We start from the raw sequence: 22952 nt of genomic DNA, 5'->3' as shown, positions 1-22952 counted from the left end.
TTTTGAAAGTAAATATCATCATCCTTATAAACTACAGTACATCACAGTCATCGCCAAGAACACGACTCTCAAATCTTATGAAGAACATGAATAAAAAAGGCAAGGAAGCTGAAGTACATTTTCCTACTAGCCTTGCTGTTATTCTGTCAGGACTAACTTCCATTTACAACCCACCTTCTAGTTCTGCAGAAGATACAAGGTCAATTGCACCACAGGTGCTGGGGAGTGTGGTCACCATTATCTCTAGGCCAATAACCGAGAAGATGGGTTTCCCATCCTTGCTCTTGCCAGTTATATTCACTTTTTATGACATATATGGACTATATGGGTAATCCTTTTTCTCATTCTCCCATCATTAAGGATCAATAACCTACTCTGGGATCAATAATACCCGTTGAGAGGAAACTGGACTACAATCAAAATGATTTCATCATCATCATCATCATGACCTCCTTTCCCAGCCTATGGCAGGGTGAGGACTAGTAATGTCCAGACAGCCCAAGTTTGCCCAATCCAATGGGCCACATTTCCATTCACTCATCATTCAAGCCCCCGGATCTTGGCTCTATCTGATACATCAGAAACATTCACCAAATTCTGTAGCTTCACATAAACGTATCCGATAGAGTCAATCCGGGTGCTGTCACATTAAAAAGGGGTGCCAATCCCTGATCATGCACTTCTCACAACATTCATCCAGCCAGCTCGATCTCGTCTGTCCCCTAGCCTCATCAACTTACTTCTCTTCCTCACACACATGTTCACCATTTTCTTCCACATTCACCTTAGCCTATCTTGCCTCCTCCTTCCTTCAAATTCACTCAGCTATAACTTTTTCACCATTCTATTTACATGTATAAAAGGTATAAATCCTTCCTGGAAAACTACGGTAACAAAGATCTGCATCTACAATAAAACATAAACTGCTCACCTTCTGGTTTTCTGCACGTTGCTTCTGTTCTTGTATGGTGAACAGCCGCTCAATGCCAAAGCTCACACCAACACAAGGCACTGTTTTCTTCTTGGGGTCAAACATGCCAACCAATCCATCATACCTTCCACCTCCTGCCACACTTCCTACAGATCCTTCCTCCCCTCGGTTCTGTCCTGCCATCAATACTGCTTCATAGATGACTCCAGTGTAATAATCTAGCCCCCTGGCCAGGCCCATGTCAAACACCACATGATCATCACACCCTAAACTTTTACAGTACTGGAAGAGCAGGCTCAAATCATTCAATCCTGCCTAGAAATGGAAAGAGGAAGAGTTTTATTAATATGTTTGCCAGGAAGCCTAGGACCCTACCTGTTGTCCAATATTCTACATTTCCACCAACAGATGACACAATCAACACTTACACGTATATCTCATTTATGTTTATCAAAGCGATACAGCTGCAAACTTTTTTCAAGAATCTGTAGGTCTAATACAAAACCTGTGAAAATTACCTTACTGATATTCAGATCTTCAAACTATGTTCTGTGACAAATGAAAACTTGAACTTTGTGTGTCTGTCCCTTCTTCTCTTCTTTCCTTTCTCTTCTGTCCATTTTTCCTTCATTCTTTCCGTTTCCTTCGGCCTATGGGTGACTTTATATTCCTTCTGTCTTACTTTCCTTAATTCTTTCCTCTTCCTTCTGCCTATGGGTGACTCTACACTGAGTGACAAGCCAAATAGTTTCCTGTACACCAGGAAATCATATACTGGGCTGGGTGGTAACCATAAAACCAAATTATGGCACCTGGTGGTTTAGTGGGTAATTAAGGTGCTCCAATTGGATTGAGCCAGTGCAGGTTTATATCCAAGGGGTGGTTGGGGTCTATTGCTCATGTAATGCCACTCAGGGATGAGTGAGGCTGGTCACTCTCATCTTAAATGCCAGGACCAACTTGCCTAGCTCCAAGCTCCTATGCTCCTCGTGGACGAAATAGGATTGGATGATGGATGGATGGATGGATTCATCTCCGTGTAATGTGCAGCCCAAACCGAGTCTGCCTACTTCAATTTTTAAGTGGTGGAAGACCATTTACTTAGACAGCAATCATGTAGTCAAGAAGCCTCTACATAGGGGGTAGATGCACCTAAGCAGAATACAAATACCAAAGTTGGTGTATTAATATGGATGAAACATGCAAAAAACAATTTTGGGGTGTTACCTAAATTTTCACCTGAGAATGTGACTGGTTAATTAAAAAAAGACTGACACTGGAAATAGCTTACTTTATAACTTTTAATTACCTGGTGCCAAATAATTAACGCCTCTTGCTTTAGGTATTTTAGGGCACCTTCAGCAACACCACTTCCACTGTTCCTAACTTTTGGCCTATATGCCACACCAGTTTAACACCCAACCCTTGTTTACTGTGTGCACAAACACACCTTCATGCAATTCTCTTGCTATGTGCATACTCATTTCTGTTTGCATCAATGCCTTCACTGTACTAGCTACCTTTCTTCCTTGAGCTACTCTACTCCTTACTTCCTCTGCACAATTAACCCTCTTTTCTTGTTGGTATGGTGGCAACCATCATCCACTTATTCTAAGTAGTGCTGCTTACTTCTTCCTTCACCCTTATCATTCTTTTTCTGTGTCTGCCCTCCTCTCTTTCTATTTCCTCTATTATTCCTGTCACTTTTAATTACTCTTCTTTTCACTTCTAATGGTTTACTGTAACTCATGAAACCATATATTGCATTACCTTTCTACAGCAATATCCCCTTTTGGGTCTAATGGTGAAACTGCACACTCTTCCTGTTTGATAAACTCAAGAAATCCTTGATAAAGCCCCTCTCCAAGTTGCAAAGATTACAAATTTTTTTGCTAATGGTCTTCCACAATGGGATCTGTCAAGTGAGATCCTATACATTATTAAGATTTATCTTGAAGAAGAGTGTGCAAATTATACAGTACAGGTCTACCTTGCTATATGACTGGTTACATTCATGGAAAAATGATCGGATAACTATCAATTGTATATCAAAAGTGGGGATGTTAGTGCCTGTATAAGTGAAATTAACAACTGTATATAAAAAAGTTGTGCTTCACAGGGGATTGAAGCAATTATATGAGAAAATGTTTATTGTATGTCAAACCAAGAGGGTACAATGTTCATTCAATCCTTCATCATCTAATCCTGTGTTGCCCCATGAGAAGCGTTGGGGCCTGGGGCTAGGCAAGCTGGTCCTGACATTTAAGATGAGAGTGACCAGCCTCACTCATCTGTGAGTGGCAATACAGTATGTGAGCAGCAGCCTAAACCTCAACAACCCCTTGGATATTAACCTACACCGGCTCAATCCGATTGGAGCACATTAGTTTTGCCCACTAAACCACCAGGTGCCATAACTTGGTTATATGGCTACCACCCACCATAGTAAATGGTCTCCTGGTGTACAGGAAATCATTTGGCTTGTCACTCAGTGTACAGTCACCCTTAGACAGAAGGAAGAGGAAAGAATGAAGAAAGAAAGAGAGAAGAGGAAGATGGAAAGAAGGAAGAGAGGAAAGGGCAGGTTCCCAAGAGCAAGTGGATGGTGAGCACCCCCACCAACTAAAAAAGTAAACGATCATGTAATGGTCGATCAAACAGTGAGGCTGACCTGCATTTCTAGTAATAATAACAAACTGGGTAGCACATATGCATGCAGATTAGTTAAAATTATACTAACCTGTGCATCAGCTGAATTTTCCAATCTTTCATCACTTTTTAGTCTGTCTATCAGTTCTTCTCGACCAGAGAATTTAACATAATCTCCAATTAAGTCTGCTACACTTTCATTCAATCCTTTCTCCTCTACCATCTCCTTTCGGACCTCTTCCCATGGGCTTTTGTCCAGCTTATCCACAGCTGAGCAAATGGGTCGAAATTTTTCAGCTGGCACCCCACAGGATCCAAACACTCCATCTAAGATTTTGCGGTGATTAATCTGGAAAAAATGAAAAGACTTCAATGCATGGAAAATGGAGATGAAAAGGGAAAACATGAAAAACAAAATGCAAATTGCTTCAATACAAAAAAGGAAGACAAGGAGGCTGCAGTGAATAAATATACTGTATACTGATGTCACAGGTGTACAATCATCAGTGCTTGATGGTATACAAATACAATACTGCATATACAGCATACAGGAAAGTAACATAAGGTACTGTTTTGAGACCAGTAATGAAGTTTCAAAATACTCAGACAACATATCTTTTATGAGAAAACTAAGTCCTATGACACAAAAATAGCAGTGTGTGTGTGTGTGTGTGTGTGTGTGTGTGTGTGTGTGTGTGTGTGTGTGTGTGTGTGTGTGTGTGTGTGTGTGAGAGAGAGAGAGAGAGAGAGAGAGAGAGAGAGAATATCAGGGTAGTGTTTGCCTTGATCATACTATCTACCTATTGCCAGACGCCTCAATCCCGTTTGGGGTGGCCACAAACAAATCGCCTCCAAGTCGCCCTGTCCCCCACCATTTCACTGCCCTGCTCCCAACTCACACCCCCCTCTCTCATATACCTCTCCACTCCATCCCTCCATCTCATCCTCGGCCTCCCCCTCCCTCTTCCCCCCATCCACCTCACTCACATACACTCTCTTCGTCAGTGTTTCACCCTCCATCCTCTCCACATGGCCAAACCACCTCAGTGTGTTCCTCATAACGCTTCCTATCACATCCACATCCACACCACAATGCTCCTTTATATCCTCATTCGTCAGCCTGTCTCTCCATGTGACTCCACAGGCTCCTCTTAAATAACAACGTCCAAGCTTCACTTCCATATGTTAGAGTTGGTATCACAATACTGTCATGTAGTAACTTTTTCACTTCCATGCTCACTTCCCTGTTTCTTATCACTGCTTTCAAAGAACCAGCAACCTTTTTTCCCTGCTGTACCCTTTCAAGCACTTCATCCTCCAAACCTCCATCCTTACTCATCACACTACACATTTTCCAATTCCTCACCATCCAACCTCGCTGTACATTCACTGACTTCACCTCTCTCAAAGACCATCACTTTACTCTTCCCTACATTCACCTTTAGATTCCGTTTCTTACACACACTCCCAAACTCATCCACCAAGCCTTGCAGCTCCCATTCGTCTTCACTCAACAACACAGTATCATCTGCAAACAACAGTAAAGGGAGTTCCCAAACACTACCCTCTCTCGCCAGGGCCACTCCAACATCCACTACCCTACCTTGTACCTCTTTTATTATCCCATCCATGTACAGATTGAACAACCATGGAGACATGACACATCCCTGTTTTAACCCAACCTTCAAAGAGAAAATCTCACTCAGTTTACCATCCACATGCACTGCAGCCTAAGCACCATCATACATACCCTTCACAACATTCAACAACTTCTCATCTACTCCATATATTCTTAACACTTTCCACAATCCTTGTCTATCCACCCCCTCATATGCTTTCTCCAAATCCATGAAAGCCATATACAACTTCTTTTCCTTGTCTAGAAACTTTTCCACTAAAGAGCTAAGAATGAATATCTGATCTACACAACCTCTTCCCTTTCTAAAGCCTCCCTGTTCTTCTGCAACTAATTCCTCTGTTCTTTCTTTAACTCTGTCAATAAGTATCCTACCATACACTTTTCCTATTATACTAAGAAGACAAATGCCCCTATGATCACCACACAGTTCTTTTTCCCCTTTTCCTTTGTACAAGGGAATAATTATACCTGACTTCCAATCCTTCGGGACTCTACCTTTCTCCCAGGCCAATCTGCACATCTTCCACATCCATTCTACTACTATCTCTCCCCCATGCTTCAGCATTTCACCACACACTCCATCAGTTCCTGGGGCTTTCCCCAATTTAACTTTATTCATTGCTTCCACAACTTCTATCCTACTGATTTCTTCCAGTCTTCTCACCTCCCTCCTTCTCCCAGCCATTCCCCAACCATTTATACTCGCATTACTTCCATCCTCTATGTTCAACAATTCCTTAAAGTGTTATCTCCACCTGCTCACTTTTTCTCCCTTCTCCACTAGTAATCTACCATTTTTATCTTTCACTCCCCTGCTAACTTCACTTCCACCCTGTCTTACTCTCTTTACTTCTTTCCAGAACATTTTCTTACAGTCTCTCCACTTTACACTCAAATTCCTTCCAAATTCCTCGTCCATTCTCTTCTTACTCTCTCTTACTACTCTTTTCACCTCTCTATTTCTTTCTACATATAACTCTCTCTTCCGCCTCTCAACTTCTTCCAAGCCCCTATTTCTCATCCATTCATTGTATGCTTTCTTCCTTTGTGCCACAGCCTGTCTCACCTCTTCATTCCACCACGCTGTTCCTTGCACCCCCCTCCGTCTTCTCTTCATCCCACACACATCACGTGCTGCACAGATTTCGTTTCGTTTCGTTTTTAAAGGCTCCAACATGCTTGCATGTGTCGGCCTTGGTCACCTAATGGCGGCTCTCCACACTGCACGATCCATTGCAGCCTCCCTGTTCAGTCCCTTAACCCTGAGATCACACTTAATGACCTCGTCCCATGTCTTTCTCGGTCTACCCCTCATAACCCCACCCCCAATATTAACACTTCTCACCTTCCTCACCCAATTATCATCCCCCATCCTCTCCACATGTCCAAACCATCTCAATCTACCTCTCCTCATCACAACACCAATACACTCCAGTCCCATCCTACCTCTCAACTCTTCCATCGTAAACCCAGCCCCTCCAGGCCTGGGACGCAGGGACGCACTGCACATCCACCTAATCATTGTTATTTCTGTACGTCTGACCCAGCAAATATTCTCCTCCTTCACTGCCCAGGTCTCACTAGCATAGAGCATTACACTCCTAACATATGCTGCATACAAAGACCCCTTAGCACGTACGGAGAGTCCTCTCAATGTCAGGAGAGGCAAGAGCTCCCTGAACTTCTTCCAACCACTTCTCACCCTAGCCACAGAGCTAGCTCCAGCCCCACCTCCAGCACACTACATGTCTCCCAAATAACAAAACTCTTCCACACACTCAAGAGATTCACCAGCAAGTTCAATCCTTTCACGTCTGACAATCTCCACATGCTCACTCCGACACACCGTACACATAAAATCATTATCTCGCAGTCTATCTCTGATACCACTACATCTCTTATGCACCCATTCATCACACACACCGCACAAGATGGAATTACTTCCCACGCCCTTGTGGCAAACTGCACATGGCCTCTCCCTCGTCTTTGACTGTACCACCACCAACCCTAGATATCATCACTTTTGTTTTATCTGCATTTACCCTTAAACCCTTGTGCCCCATACCATCTCTCCACTTCCTAAACCTTTCCTCCGCCTCCCTTTCGTTATCTGCAATCAACACCAAATCATCAGCATACAACAACTCCCACGGGAGTCCGTTTCTAAAGTCACGTGAAAAGGCTTCAAGTACCATGATAAACAACATGAGACTCAAGACTGACCCCTGATGCACACCAACATTCATAGAAAACTCATCACTCAAATCTCCATTCACTCTTACCTGGGTGTGAGCACCCACATACATAGCCATAACCACCCTAACCAGCCACTCCTCCAAGCCAAGCTTTCTCATTGCCCACTTCACCACCTCTCTAGGGACTCTGTCAAAGGCCTTTTCCAAATCAACAAAAACAAAATAAAGATCCCTTCTCCTACCAATATATTTTTCCTGAAGCTGACGAACAATGAATATAGCATCAGTGGTCCCCCTACCTGGCATAAACCCAAACTGCATCTCATCAATATTCACTCTTTCTCTAATCATACCTTCTAAAACTCTCTCCATTACCTTCATTATCTGATCTAAAAGCATTATATCTCTATAATTTCCTCTTTCCAGGGCATCATCCTTCCCTTTATACACATTTACAATTACACTCTTCAGCCAATCATCTGGGACAACACACTCATAAATAATCCTATTTATCAGGTCAGTGACTAAACTCACCCCTATATTGCCTGAGGCCTTCAACATTTTGGCAGCCAACCCAGACACACCTGCTGCCTTCCCCACCCTCATCCTGCCTATTGCCTCACTCACAATAGCAGTATCAATCAAAGGCCAAGGGCCAGACACTGGATCTGCTGGCTCCAAACCTTCCCTGTCCCAGTCAAACTCCTCATTCAACAACCGATTATAGTGCTCTCTCCATGCATCTTTAATATCCTCACTGTTCACCACTACCCTTCCTTCATCATTCTTCACACACTGCTCACCTATAATATCCCGATTATCCCTCTTCACTTGACCTGCCACCCTAAATATCATATTTTTCCTTTCCCCATGATTTAGCTTATCAAGTAATAGTCCCTGTGACTCAGACTTTGCCCTGTATACCTCTCTTCTAGCCCTACGCTTGGCAGCCATATATTCCTCTTTGCTACCACCCTTCTTCCATTCCCGGAAAAGCCTTCTTTTCTCCTTAACTGCAGCTTCTACACCCTCATCCCACCAACAAGTAACTTTATGTCTTGGTGGTCCTCTTGTCCAACCGCATGTTACATCAGTAACTCTCAAGAAATTGTTCTTGAGGGCTCTGTACTGTTCATTAACGCCTCTGTCTACAGCTCCCTGTTCAGCCACCACTCTCCTCAACTCGCTATAGAATGCATCCCTTACTTCTTGGATTTTCAGCTTCCATATTTTCCTCCTAGGTACATAAGTCCTCTTTTTCATCACTTGTTCTTTAAGCACCATATCACAAATCAATAGTCTGTGCTGCTGCACACACTCCTCACTTCCTATAACTTTAACATCCCTCACTAACCTCCTATCGGCCCTCCTAACCAGAAAATAATCTATCTGACTGCTATTTCCCCCAGACTCATACGTAATTAACCTACTGTCTCTTTTCCTAAAATATTTGTTGCACACAATCATGTCCGTTGCCTCCCCAAACTCGAGTATCCTTTTCTCTTCTGCATTCCTTAGACCATACACACATTCCCCATGCACTCCTTCATAACCTTGTGCTGTTTCACCTACATGACCATTTAAGTCCCCTCACAAAATTACTATCTCATCATCCCGCATACCACCCACTACACGTATTAAATCATCCCAAAATCTATCTTTCTCTGCTTCATCCAATCCTGTCTGTGGAGCATATGCCGATATAATCGCAGCTATCTTTCTACCAAACAGAATTTTCACTACCAATATCCTATCGCTTACTCTCAAAACATTCATAACATATTCCACCCATTTCTCCGCAACCATCACACCAACACCTCCATATCCGTCTGTCCCCTCCTGCCAAAACAACTTATAGCAACAGTCCTTCCCAACAATCTTTCTGGCTGATCCACCCCTGTACCGGACTTCCTGCAAACACGCCACATCCACCCACCTCCTACTGAATGCCTCAACGACTTCCCCCACTCTTTCCCTCAAACTTCCCACATTCCTTGAACCCACCCTCATCCCCATGGGTGATTTACTGTCCTCAGGCTTGCTTTGAAACTTATTTTGTTTTGTCATCTTCAGTATTAATAAAGGGGGACAGACATAGCACAGGTCCCACTCACTGCACAGTCCCAGGTCCAGGCAATGGATCTGGGACCCCTAGCCCACCAGCTTACCAGTGGCTGTGGTAGTGGCCTCGGGGCACCCTGCCAGGACAGCTGCAGGGACACTCTCCAAGCGCGCCTTGGCACTGCAACTATCCCGCCATTATACACCCACTGATAGGGCAGCCTCCTGGGGCGCTACTCCCAGGTTCGGGCCCCTCTCTATTGGGCGGAAGCGGCAGCCTGGGAACCGCAATGCCCTGTACCCTCTAGCACAGGCCCAAGCCCCATCTCGCCTTGGACCCACGATCTATGCCGGCGGAACCCCCGCCACTCCTCCCCCCAGATGTCCGCCACTAGGTAGCGGGGGCAAAGTTTTCTGGCCGCATGCCCTTGCTGGTGCCAACCCCTGTAACGTAGTGGGATATGTTGTGTGAAAAGTAAAGTGCATGTGGTGTAGTGCATAGACAGTTAGAGGAAATGTTTGGGAGAGTATGCTGGTCTACTCTCAATGTTACTGTCACACTGAAAAGGTCAGTAAAGGGGGATGGTTAGATAGCTAGTGAAACACGAGCTCCAGCTCTCCCTATCACTAGCATTCCCATTCCCCTTGGGAGTACTACCCTGTTCGGCCCGTGCTACGGCCCCCACCTGCTCCAGTTCATATTTGCCCAATCGTTCCTCCACTTCTCTCTTATATTCTGCCTTTTTCTTATCCTCTTGTAACCTTTCCACTCTCCTTGCAAATACTCCTTCCCATCCATCCCTTCTTCTATTTCTCCATCTTATTTGGATCTTGATTCTGGCCACCACCAAGTAGTGGTCAGAAAGTCCACTCCCCCAACCTCTATAAGCTCTTGCATCCATTACACATCTTCGCATCCTTTCATCCACACACACATAATCAATCATTGCCTTCCTTTCATTCAGTTCACCACCCACCCTTCTCATCACTCGCCATGTATACCTGTGGAACATTTTATGCCTGAAGAGGGTATTGGCTATCACCAACCCCGTCCCAGCACAAATGTCCACTAATGCACTGCCATTCTCATCTATCTCAGCAGGCACACCCCACTCACCAACTATTCCATCCACCTTCACATTCCCTACTTTACCATTCATATCACCAATCAAAAACACTTTCTCATTCCTTCCAAACTTTTCCATGCACACTTCCACATTTGTCCAGAACTCTTCTCTCACTCTGTTTGCACGATCTTGCGTTGGCGCATACGCGCACACAATCGCCCACATTTGTATTCACTTGATGCAATCCTACTGCATAGCGAGACCTGACTGTCTACTACTGTGAATAAAAATGTGCCTGATGAGTTACAAGCTTCGCCTCTAAAATTTAATACCATATTCTATGAGCCCCCCTTTCTGCATGGTAAGATATATCCCAGCATTTGGTCATACACAAACTTCCTCCAATGCACCATCTTCAGGATCACAGTTATCAAGTTGGAAGAGGGTCTATAGCATATCCATTAAGCTAAGAGTAAATTATGTTAATATAATCAATTTACACATATTTAAGACAATTACACGGTACCTTAATAGTGAAGTCACCAAGGTTAAGTTTGGACAAGACTTGGTGCACCAACTGAACACATTCGGCATCAGGGATCATGGCATCGTACTGGCCCGCTATGTCAAAGTCACACTGGTAAAATTCTCTGTAGCGACCTGGAAAGGAAGAGGAGACTTGAAACCAAGTGGAGGTAGCTGGCTGCCACTTCAAATTATGAAGTAACTAACACAAACTGACCAAATATGATGATTTTTAAAATTCATTTAAGCTACTGTTTTATATGATGCACTGCATTTCTCCGACTCAACTACTCATCTCTGCAACAAACTCATTTCATCTAACAGCAACCATTCATCTCTGTAACAAACCCACTTCTTATGGCAAACCTGATATAAAAACCAAACAAGATGGCTGATAATTACCACACCTTTCCTTCTAAAGTTGACTGACCAAGAGACAACAACCATAATAACCTATTTGGTAATATGAATTCCTTATCATCATCATCTGGACCTCCTTTCCCAGCCTAGGGCAGGGTGAGGAGTAGCAACGTCCAGACAGCCCAAGTTTGCCCAATTCAGTGGGCCACACTTCCATTCACTCAACATTCAAGCCCCTGGAATTCTGGCTCAATCTCATACACCAAAAATTTTCACCACATTCTGTAGCTTCACATAAAAGTATCGAATAGAGTCAATCCGAACGCTGTCATGTTAAAAAAGGGTGCCAAATCTCTGATCATGCACTTCTTCTCACAACATTCATCCAGCCAGCTCAATCACCTGTCGGTCCCCTAGCCTCACTGACTTCTATACCTCTCTTCCTCACGCACTCATCCACCATATCCCTCAACCTTCTCCTTGGCCTACCTCGCCTCCTCACTCCTTCAAATTTGCTCAAATATAAGGTACCTTTTTCACCATTCTATTGTTATCCATTCTCTCCACATGACAATACCATCTCAGTACACTCTCTTCGATTCTGGTGTCCACAGACTTCCCAAGGACAGACTTCCTCACTCTGCATCTTCACCATCTCAGTACACTCTCTTTGCTTCTGGTGTCCACAGACTTCCTCACTCTGCATCTTTCATGAATCACATTTTGTACCCTAGCCACTCTCTGTACTCCACACACATTCCTCAGTAGTCCCATCTCCACTGCTCTCACTCTTGACTTTTCATTTTCATGCCACATCAGTCTCACATCCGCAAATTACACATGGCACTAACACTCCTTCATGTAAGCCCCATGCAGCTGCAACACTCAAGCCTCTGTTTCTTATCAAGGCCTTCATAGCACCAGCTACCTTCCTTCCTTGTGTCACTATACTTTCCACTTCTTTCGCACATTTCCCTCTCTTTTCTATCACTGTATCCAGGCATCTGAACTCCCTCACCAATTCCAGTCTTTCTCCATTAACTCTTAACATCGCACTGGGAGTCACCTTCTCTCTCGATTACCAACACTTTACTCTTTTCTACATTTACTCTCAAGGCACAATGCTCACAAACATCAGCAAAACTCTGCACTAGTCTACTAAGCTATTGCCTGGTAATTGCAAGTTGCACAGGATCATCAGCATACAACAAATTTGAGATATTCCATCCATCACCAGTCAATACCAACGCCATCCCTCTCTCCATCACTTCTGTTTTTACTTCTCTCATCACCCCATCCATATACAGTATATATTGAACAACCATGGGGACATCACACAACCTTGTTGCAAGCCCACAATGATCATGAAACATTCACTTAGATGCCCATTTATCTTTATACATGCCTCACTACCATCATAAAAACTCTTGACAGCACTAGAAGCTTACCATCTACAGCATACATGTGCAAAACCTTCCAAAATCCTTCTCTGTCTACTTTGTTGTATGCTTTTTCCAGATCCATACATGCTATAAACACCTTATAGTCCTTTTCACAAGCCTTTTACACTATTTGTTTCACTGCAAATTTTGATCACACATCCTCTGCCACTCCTAAAGCCATCCTGTTCATCACTCACTAGGACTTCTGATATCTCTCTTACTTTCTCTATAATAATTCCTCCATATACCTTCCCGACAACATTCCATAAATGTATGCCACAATAATTCTTGCACTCACTTTCCTCACCTTTATTTTTGTACAGGGGTTAAATCACAGCCTTTCTCCACTCTGCTGGCAGTTTCACACATCCATGCCTTCTTACATATCTCCAACAAGGACTTCATTCCACTCTCTCCACTACAATTAGTCATCTCTGCATACACCTCATCAACCCCAGCTGCTTTCTCATTATTCAGCCGCTTCATGGTATTCTTCACCTCTGCGAGTGTCACGTTTCCTGGCACTGCCCACTTTCTCTGCACACCCCCAAAACCATGTTTGCAGCTGCTCTGCTCTCTCTTTTCCCTTTCATCAGGCTTTGATAATATTTTTTCCACCTGGTCCTTACTTCATCCCCATAGGTTAATAATCTACCACTTACATCCTTCACACTTTCACATTTCTTTCCGCTGTCACTTCTACATTTCTGCACCTCTTTCCAGAATAACTTCACGTTTTCAGAGTAGTTTGCAATCATTTTTCTTCCTAGGTCATCATTTACCTCCTCCTTTTTCCTCTTCACTAGTCTCTTTACATGCTTCTTGCTCTCAAAATATTCAGTTATAGGTATTTCAACTGAACCCCTGTTCTGTAACCACTCTAGCCACTTTATCCTCTTTTCCTCCACTGCTCTCTTAATCTCTTCATCCCACCATGCTGTACCTTTCTTCTTTGTTGTTACTCTTGCCACACCACACACTGCTTTAGCATTCCTAAGCCATCCCTATATGCATTCCACAGGCTGCATACAAAGACCCCTTAGCACGTAGGGAGAGCCCTCTCAATGTCAGGAGCTCTTGCCTCTCCTGACATTGAGAGGGCTCTCCCTACGTGCTAAGGGGTCTTTGTATGCAGCATGTGTTAGGAGTGTAATGCTGTATGGCAGTGAGACCTGGGCAGTGAAGGAGGAAGATATTCGCTGGCTCAGACATATAGAAATGACAATGATTAGGTGGATGTGCAGTGCGTCCCTGCGTCCAAGGCCTGGAGGGGCTGGGTTTACAATGGAAGAGTTGAGAGGTAGGATGGGACTGGAGTGTATTGGTGTTGTGATGAGGAGAGGTAGATTGAGGTGGTTTGGACATGTGGAGAGGATGGGGGATGATAATTGGGTGAGGAAGGTGAGAAGTGTTAATATTGGGGGTGAGGTTATGAGGGGTAGACCGAGAAAGACATGGGACGAGGTCATTAAGTGTGACCTTAGGGTTAAGGGACTGAACAGGGAGGCTGCAATGGATCGTGCAGCGTGGAGAGCCGCCATTAGGTGACCATGGCCGACACATGCAAGCATGTTGGAGCCTTTAAAAACGAAAAGAAAACGAAAATAGGCTGTCCAGATCCATTTCATTCCATTTCCCTGATTCCAACTCCTCTCCTACTTTGGTCCTGTATTCATCTGGCATTTCTCTGATCCTCAGCTTCTCGACTTTCAGTCTTTCTCCCTGACTGCTCCTCTCTCTCCTGATCCACCTCACTCCTCCCAGCTTGACCTAGCATACCACAATCATATGATGTGACAAACCTTGACATTGTCCTCTCACGGCCCTCGTATTGGCAACCATTCCCAGCATTGACCTCTCTACTGGCACATAATCAATCAGGCTCCTTTCAACATGATCCCTGTTCCCTCTATACAATGTATATTTATGCACACCTTTGTGCTTGAAATATGAGTTACAAATGCACAACCTCCCTTCCTGACACATATCATTTAGTCGCTTCCTATTACCATTTTCTCCTGGTACTCCATTACAACTTACTGTGTCATCCTCAGGACCACACCATTCATATTGCCCACTGCGATCACTTTGTAGCTCCTGGGCATTTCTCCCACTGTTTCATACAGCTCATCCCAAAACCTGTCTTTCTCTCTCTCACTCCTGTCATCACACGGTGCATACACTATAATCATTCCCACGTTCACCTTCTCACACTTGAACTTGACATACATACATCTCAAGCTGACACATATGTAATCTCTCATTCCACTCTGCCACACCTCATTCATCAACAATGCAACTCCTTCCTTGCATCTTCCTCACCCATTCATGCCCAATCTTACACATTTCAGACCCTCCTGCTCTGCCATTTCACACCCTTTCATCTTTGTTTTACACAATGCCATCACAGCATATCTTGCACTCCTGAACACATTCACCTCTTCCACCTTCTTGCTCTCCTCATTCACATCTCTCACATTCCACATGGCCAAGCAAATCTGTCCATTTGGTTGGGGCCCTGGGCAGATATTGGGCTCCTGAGGCTCTCCGAAATGTCTGCCATGATTGAGTGATTTTGGATAGGGGATTCTGGGGAACGCTTAACCCAGCCAAAAACCCCGGTTATACAGTTGCCACCCAGTGTAGTAAATGGTTTCCTGGGAACAAGAAACCATTTGGCTTGTCACTAAGTGTAGAGACCATGAGGCATCCCTACACTGAGTGGGTGGATGATGGGCGCCCCCAGCTACCACTAATGTGAATTTCAACCAGAAAATGTTCACAAAAGTCCCATATGAATGCATGTCTCTACCAAAATCATCTGAATGTGGAGGCCAACTGTACTGGCACAATAATATTGCTGTGCATGAAAGTGAGAGGTGTGAATGAGGACAGACAGAGGTGGAAGTGATGAATGGGTTCAAGAGTGCAAGATATGCCGTGATGGCATTGTGTGAAACAAAGATGAAAGGGTGTGAAGAGTGGGAAAATGTTCAATCATTCATTCATTGCCAGACGCCATGTATCCCAGACGGGGTGGCCAAGGGCTTAGAGTTAATTGTTTTACAGGGAGGGGCACTAATCCTCCACCAACCCCACTTGACACGTAGGGATGGAGCACATCACCCCTGTAAAGTCAGGCATGACTAGGCGAGGAAGATGCAAGGAAGGAGTTGCTTTGTTGATGAATGACCTGTGGCAGAGTGGAATGAGAGATTACAAATGTGTCAGCTCAAGATGTACAGTATGCAAGTCAAGTTCAAGTTTGAGAAGGTGAAAGTGACAGCGATTGTGGCATATGCACTGTGTGATGACAGGAGAGAGACACAGAAGGACAGGATTTGGGATGAGCTGGATAAAGTAGAAGGAGAAATGCCCAGGAGTTATAAAGTGTTTGTAATAGGTGACATGAATGGAAGAGTAGGCACTGGTCCTGTAAATGATATAATGGTTAATAATGGAGTACAAGGAGAAAATGATAATGGGAAGTGACAGAAGGACATGAGTCAGGAAAGGAGGGTGTGCATTTGTAATTCTTATTTAAAAAACAATGATGCACATAAATTTAAAAGGCACAGGGGGAATGGCAATTGTGTTGAAAGGACCCTGATTATTTAAGTGCTCAGAGAAACCAATGCTGGGTAGTATTGCTGATATAAGTGCAATGAGAGGATGATGTGGAAGTTTGTCAGATCATAAGACTGTGGTATGCAAGATCAAGTTGAGCAAAACGAGGTGGACCAAGAGAGAGCGGAGCAAGTCAGGGAGAGAGATTGAAAGTCGAGAAGCTGAGGATCAAAGAAATGGCAGATGAACATAGGACCAAAGTAGGGGAGGAGTTAGAACCAGTGAATCATAATGAAATGGATCTGGACAGCCTGTGGAATACATACAGGGACTGCTTAGTTAGGAATGCAAAAGTGATGTGTGATGTGGCAAGAGTAACAACAAAGAAGACAGGTACAGCATGGTAGGACGAAGAGGTTAAGACAGCAGTGGAGGAAAAGAGGAAGAAGTGGTTAGAGTGCATACAGGACAGGGGTTTGGTTGAAATAATAACTGAATATACTGAGAACAGAAGTACATAACAAGACTAATGAAGAGGAAAAAAAAAAAGAGGTAAATGATGATCTTGGAAGAAAAATGAATGCAAATTACTCTGAAAACAGGAAGTCATTCTGGAAAGAGGTGCGAAAATGTAGAAGTGACAGTGGAAAGAAATGTGAAAGTGTGAAGTATGTAAGTGGTATATTGTTATCCCACGAGGATGAAGTAAGGACCAAATGGAGAGAATATTTTGAAATCCGGATGAATGGAAATGGAGTGAGCAAAGCAACTGTTAACATGATTGGTTCTGGGGGTGTACAGAGAAGGAATGCAGTGCCAGGAAACATGACACTCACAGAGGTGGAGAATGTTGTGAAGCAGCTGAAAAATGGAAAAGCAGCTGGGGTTGATGATGTGTATGCAAAGATGATTAAGTGTAGTGGGAAGAGTGGAATGAAGTGCTTGTTGGAGATATGTAAGAATGCATGGATGACTGAAACTGTGCCAGCAGAGTGGGAAAAGGCAGTGATTGTACCCCTGTACAAAAATAAACGTCAATGAAGAGAGTGCAAGAATTATCTATTGGGTGCTGTCGGGAAGGTATATGAAGGAAATATTATAGAGAAAGTAAGGGAGATATCATAAGTCCTAGTGAGTGACATAAAAGTGGTGGCTTTTGGAGTGACAGAGGATGTGTGGATCAAATATTTGCAATGAGACAGTGGAGAAGCCATGTGAGAAGGACAATATGGTGTTCATGGAATTTATGGATTTGGAGAAAGCATACAACAAAGAAGACAGAGAAGGATTGAGGAAAGTTTTGTGCATGTATGGTGTACATGGTATGCTGCAAGGTGCCATCAAGAGTTTTTACAATAGTAAAGAGGCATGTGTAAGGGTATGTGGGCATCTAAGTGAATGGTTCAAGATCAACGTAGGTGTGCGGCAAGGTTGCATGATGTCCCCGTGGTTGTTCAGTACTGTATATATATGGATGGGGTGATGTGAAAAGTAAGAATATGCGTAAAGGAGAGAGGGGTGACGTTGGGAATGAATGGTGCTGAATGGAATATCTCAAATTTATTGTATGCCGATGATGCAGCGTTACTTGCAAATACCAAAAAAGAGCTTAGTAGACTAGTGCAGAGTCGTAATAGTAGTTGTTCCCAAGCCAGTCTGGCCGCACAGCTCCAGCTCCCTAAAGAAGGCCACGGCTGAGACTGGGCTTTCCCACAGAGCTCTCAAGGAGTGTATGTTGTGTTGTTGGCGCAGGTGATTGTGTGCAATGCAGTTTTCCATAATGTGCTTAATAGTATGGGGTGCTGTGTTGCCTCCTGGACAGGCATCAATGACGGAGTCATCCAGCCTCTTCTGATAACTCATGAGGGCTGGATGATGCCCACATCTCAGCCTGGCAACGCAGACCCTGTCCTCACGAGGGAGATAGGATTCAGAAGGGTGGATATCAGGAGGCCGTGCATGTAACTGTGTACTGTCTTTGAGTGACTGAATGGAGTGGTGAGTGATCTGAGTACGGATATGCTTCTGGAAGCTGGTCTGAGGCAGGTGAGGGCGGACAGATAACAGTATTTGTGTATGATAACGTGTGATGGGTGTTGTTTTGATGTTCCTTGGTGTGTGTGAATGTGCTGCCATGTACTGTAGTGGATGGTGTGGGTTTGTGGAGGCTGCGGCGAGAATTTGGGTGCCTCTCATGTCTAGATGATCCTTGACTTTGAGGACTTTGGTTTCTTGGTGTAGGTAGTCTGTGGGTGTAGTAGCTGTGCAGTCTGTGATTATTTTTAGGGCCTTGCTCTGTATGGTCTGTAGCGTGTTGTTGTGAGTTTCAGTGAGATTAGAAGCCCAAGCAGGGCTTGCATAATTTATCAATGAATGTATATATTGTTTGTTGACTGTGGTGGTGGTTTCTTTGTTGTGTCCAAATGTTGTATGGGCAAGTAACCTCAAGGTGTTGAGTCTTGGTGTTAATTTATCTTTAATGTTTGTGATGTCCTGTTTGAATGACACTGATGTATTGTATGTTACAGCAAGGAGTGTGTGTGTGTGGGGGGGGGGGTAGGGGAATGTTGTTTACAGTGAGGTGTGGAATGTGACTATGTTCTGCTGTCCAGTTTGTGAGAAGGGTCACTGTAGATTTGGCTGGGGCTATTTTGAGTCTGTTTGCGGTGAACCATTCGTGTAGTGTGTTGAGGTAAGGTTGGAGGATGTGTGTGGCTGTGTCTGCGTTTTGGTGCGTACATGTAAGAGTTATGTTGTCCGCACAGGAGGCTATGTGTATTTGTGGTGTGTGGGGTGTGGGTATGTTGTGCATGTATAAGTTAAAGAGAGTAGGGGACAAAACAGATCCTTGGGGAACGCCATTTGTGAAGTTTCTGATGTTTGAAGATTGACCAGCAAATGTTACCTGTGCACATCTGCCTGCTAAATAGTTTGCCAGCCATCTTTTTGTGTTATTGTGCAAGTCTGTGTTGAATATTTTGTTTGTGAGGCTGTGGCATGGGATGGCATCAAATGCTTTGCTAATGTCTAGTGTGACTAGGAATGTTCTGTGTTGTGGCCTGGCTGAATTCATCCCATCAAAAACTCTCTGTGTAAGGTCTGTAACAAGAGTGTTTGTGGAATGTAGTGGCCTAAAACCATGTTGTGATGGGGCTAGGGGGGGGGTGAGGTGTAACTAGTTGTAATACCAGTGGTTCAGTGACGTTGGAGGGGGTGCAGAGGAGTGTGATCGGGTGATGTGAGGAAGGTAATGTGGGGTCGTTGTTGGGTTTGGGGATAGTGATAATGATTCCATGCTTCCAGATGTTGGGTTTTAAGATGTGTGAGTAGCTGTAGTTTGATATGCTGGTGAGTGCTTGTATGCCTTATGGTCCAAGGTGTTTAAGATGTATGTTGCTTATGTTGTCTGGTCCAAAGGCAGATGAGACTAGTGCAGAGTTTTGTAGATGTCTGTGCCTTGACAGTAAATGTAAAAAGGAGTAAAGTGATCTTTACTGAGAGAGAAGGTGACTTCCAGTATGATGTTACAGAGAATGGAGAGAGACTGGAAATAGTGAGAGTTCAATTACCTGAGTACAGTGATAGAGAAGAGAGGAAAATGTTAAAAAGGAGTGGAAAGTAGAGTGACACAATGAAGGAAGGTAGCTGGTGCTATGAAGGCCTTGATATGAAAAAGAGGCTTGAGTGTTGCAGCTGCACAAGACTTACATGAGGGAGTGTTAGTGCCAACTTTAACGTATGAATGTGAGACTATAGTGTAGCATGAAAGTGAAAAGTCAAGAGTAAGAGCAATGGAGACGAGACTGCTGAGGAATGTATGTAGAGTACATAGAGTGGATAGGATACGGAATAATGTGATACGTGAAAGATGCGGAGTGGGGAAGTCTGAGGACACCAGAATTGAAGAAAGTGTACTTAGATGGTTTGGTCGTTTGGAGAGAATGGATGACAACAGAATAGTGAAAAAGGTATATCTGAGCAGATTTGAGGGAGGAGATGAGGTAGGCCAAGAAGAATGTGGAGGGATATTGTGGATGAGTGTGTGAGGAAGAGAGGTATGAATGCTGGTGAGGCTAAGGGACTGACAAGTGACCGTGCTGGAGGGATGAATTTTGTGTGAAGTGCATAACCAGGGATTTGGCACCTCTTTTTAACATGACAGCATTCGAACTGGCTCTATCAGATAGGTATATGTGAAGCTACAGAATGTGGTGAAAATTTTTTGGACTATTTGATGGAGCCAGGATTTTGAGGGCTTGAATGGTGAGTGAATGGAAGTGAGGCCCATCGAAGTGGGCAAACTTTGGCTGTCTGGATGTTGCAACTCCTCACTCTGCCCTGGGGTGGGAAGGGAGGTCTGGACAATAATAATAATGATGATGAAAGCAGAAGTCAGTGATAGGATACAGTAGCCTGATAAGGCAAAAGGCCCTTGATTCCATCCTGTTTAGAAGTGCAGTATGAGGTAAGCCCACCACACAAGAACCACAATCTATACAGGAGATAAAGAGGCACAACAATAAGCAGTCAGCAGTGATGCAGAGATGGTTCAGCACACTCAACCTTTGATAAGTTAATTTTACAAGAGAAAGACTTCGATTTTCTAAGATGGAGCATAGGAAAATGAGACATTAATGAAACAGATATGATGATGGACTGTCTGTTTTGCTGAATGTCAGGGAATGGTCAAATGGAAGACTGTGACACACTGAAAGATGGAGGAACATAATTTTTTAGATGTTATATCATGCCATATTATATATGTCAATATACACACAATTACCTCTGGTCATGGCAGGGTTGTCCCTACGGTAAACTCTGGCCACATGATACCGCTTGATATTAGTAATTTTATTCATGGCCACATATCGAGCAAAGGGTACCGTCAGGTCATAACGCATTGACAAGATCTCACCACCCTGGTCCTCCAGGTCGTATATCAACTTAGAGTCTTCACCATACTTCCCCGTTAACACCTCCTGTTGGGTAAAAATGAATTATTGCTTTAAAATATATATTACAGTCAATGATTAAATCCTTCCTATGATTCCAATGTCATCATAATCATCATCATTCTAATTTCCCACAATATTAGAGGGATGGACCGTTAATGTATTCCCTGGCTCACAGAGACACGGGGACAATGGACTGTCAAAGTCCAGCCATGTCAGTTAGCTGGTCTCAGAGATATTTTGTTGAGGCTGTGCTGCAGGCCTGTTTGTGTTGGACAGGTTAAGTGCATATGGTTTGTGTAATGATTCCAATATCACCATCATCATCATCATTATTCTAATTTCCCACAATATTAGAGGGATGGACTGTTAATGTGTTCCCTGGCTCACAGAGACTCAGAGCTAATGGACTGTTAAAGTCCAGCCATTTCAGTTAGCTGGTCTCAGAGATATTTTTTTGAGGCTGTGCTGCAGGCCTCTTTGTGTTGGACAGGTTAAGTGCATATGGTATGTGTACTATGGTATGTGATGTATCACTGAAGTGAAAAGAAAGTGGGTAGTGCTGGTATGTTATTTGTATTTCTGCACTGATGCTGTAATGTTAAAGTTATAAACTGATGTATGTTACAACAATGCTATAATATAATCTGATGTGTGTTCTAAATCATGTTAACTGTTTTATCTTCTTGGTGCTGTCATGGTGTAAATATACTGTCAACAATGATTAGTTCTGTGTATTTCCTGCAAAGAATATGACTAATGTTTGGTGAGGCCTACAGATATGCTGTGTTGCCATAACATTAATGTAAGCTAAGAATATGTTAGGATATTGTACAGTAGGTTTGTTTAGCTTGAGAAGTGATTCTCATCTTGTGGGGTGTATTACCAATCAGCTGGGTCACAGGCTGTCTAGCTGCACTTGAAAGGGTCGGTAGCTAGTGCCTGCTAAGGTGTAGATGTTGGAATACCAGTGTAAATAGACCATGTCGGCATGTGGGTGTTCTGAGTTACCTAGCATCCCCTCCACCTCTTCGCAAAGTTTTTTGTTTATAGGGGCAAATTGGGTAATGTTTCCAATACTGATCCACCACTTCAGTGACAGCAATACTATGAGTCTTTAAGTATCATCCATCCATCCATCATCCAATTCTACGTTGCCCCATGAGAAGCGTAGAAGCCCAGGGCTAGGCAATTTGGTCCTGACATTTAAGATGAGAGTGACCAGCCTCACTCATCCCTGAATGGTATTACATGAACAATAATCCCAACCATCTCTTGGATATAAACCTTCACCGGTTCAATCTGATTGGAGTGCTGTAATTACCCACTAAACCATCAGGTGCCATAATTTGGTTATATGGTTACCACCCAGCATAGTAAATGGTTTCCTGGTGTACAGGAAACCATTAGGTTTGTCACTCAGTGTAGAGTCCCCCATAGGCAGAAGGAAGAGGAAAGAATGAAAGAAAGAATGACAATAGAGGGAGTGTAAAGTCACCTGTAGGCAGAAGGACGAGGAAAGAATGAAGTAAAGAAAGACAGAAGGGGAAGGAAGGAATGGAGA

At 43.7% G+C, this 22952-nt stretch overlaps 1 protein-coding gene across 3 annotated transcripts in view; it reads right to left on the bottom strand.

The window, feature by feature from the left end:
- Window positions 1-22952, bottom strand: part of HisRS (histidine--tRNA ligase) — a 152512-nt gene that overhangs the window by 65970 nt on the left and 63590 nt on the right. For all 3 annotated transcript variants that reach the window (XM_080283849.1, XM_080283848.1, XM_080283847.1), the window contains 4 exons: window positions 21220-21415; window positions 11069-11202; window positions 3672-3929; window positions 932-1246 (listed from right to left, as the gene is read on the bottom strand). In XM_080283849.1, the coding sequence (XP_080139975.1) occupies window positions 932-1246; window positions 3672-3929; window positions 11069-11202; window positions 21220-21415 (903 nt within the window). The remainder of the gene's footprint in view (window positions 1-931; window positions 1247-3671; window positions 3930-11068; window positions 11203-21219; window positions 21416-22952) is intronic.

Source organism: Coenobita brevimanus, chromosome 98 (assembly GCF_032717465.1).
Source record: "Coenobita brevimanus isolate Jiangsu-jjx chromosome 98, ASM3271746v2, whole genome shotgun sequence".
Lineage (NCBI taxonomy): Eukaryota > Metazoa > Arthropoda > Malacostraca > Decapoda > Coenobitidae > Coenobita > Coenobita brevimanus.
This window is presented reverse-complemented; position numbering and strand designations above follow the sequence as displayed.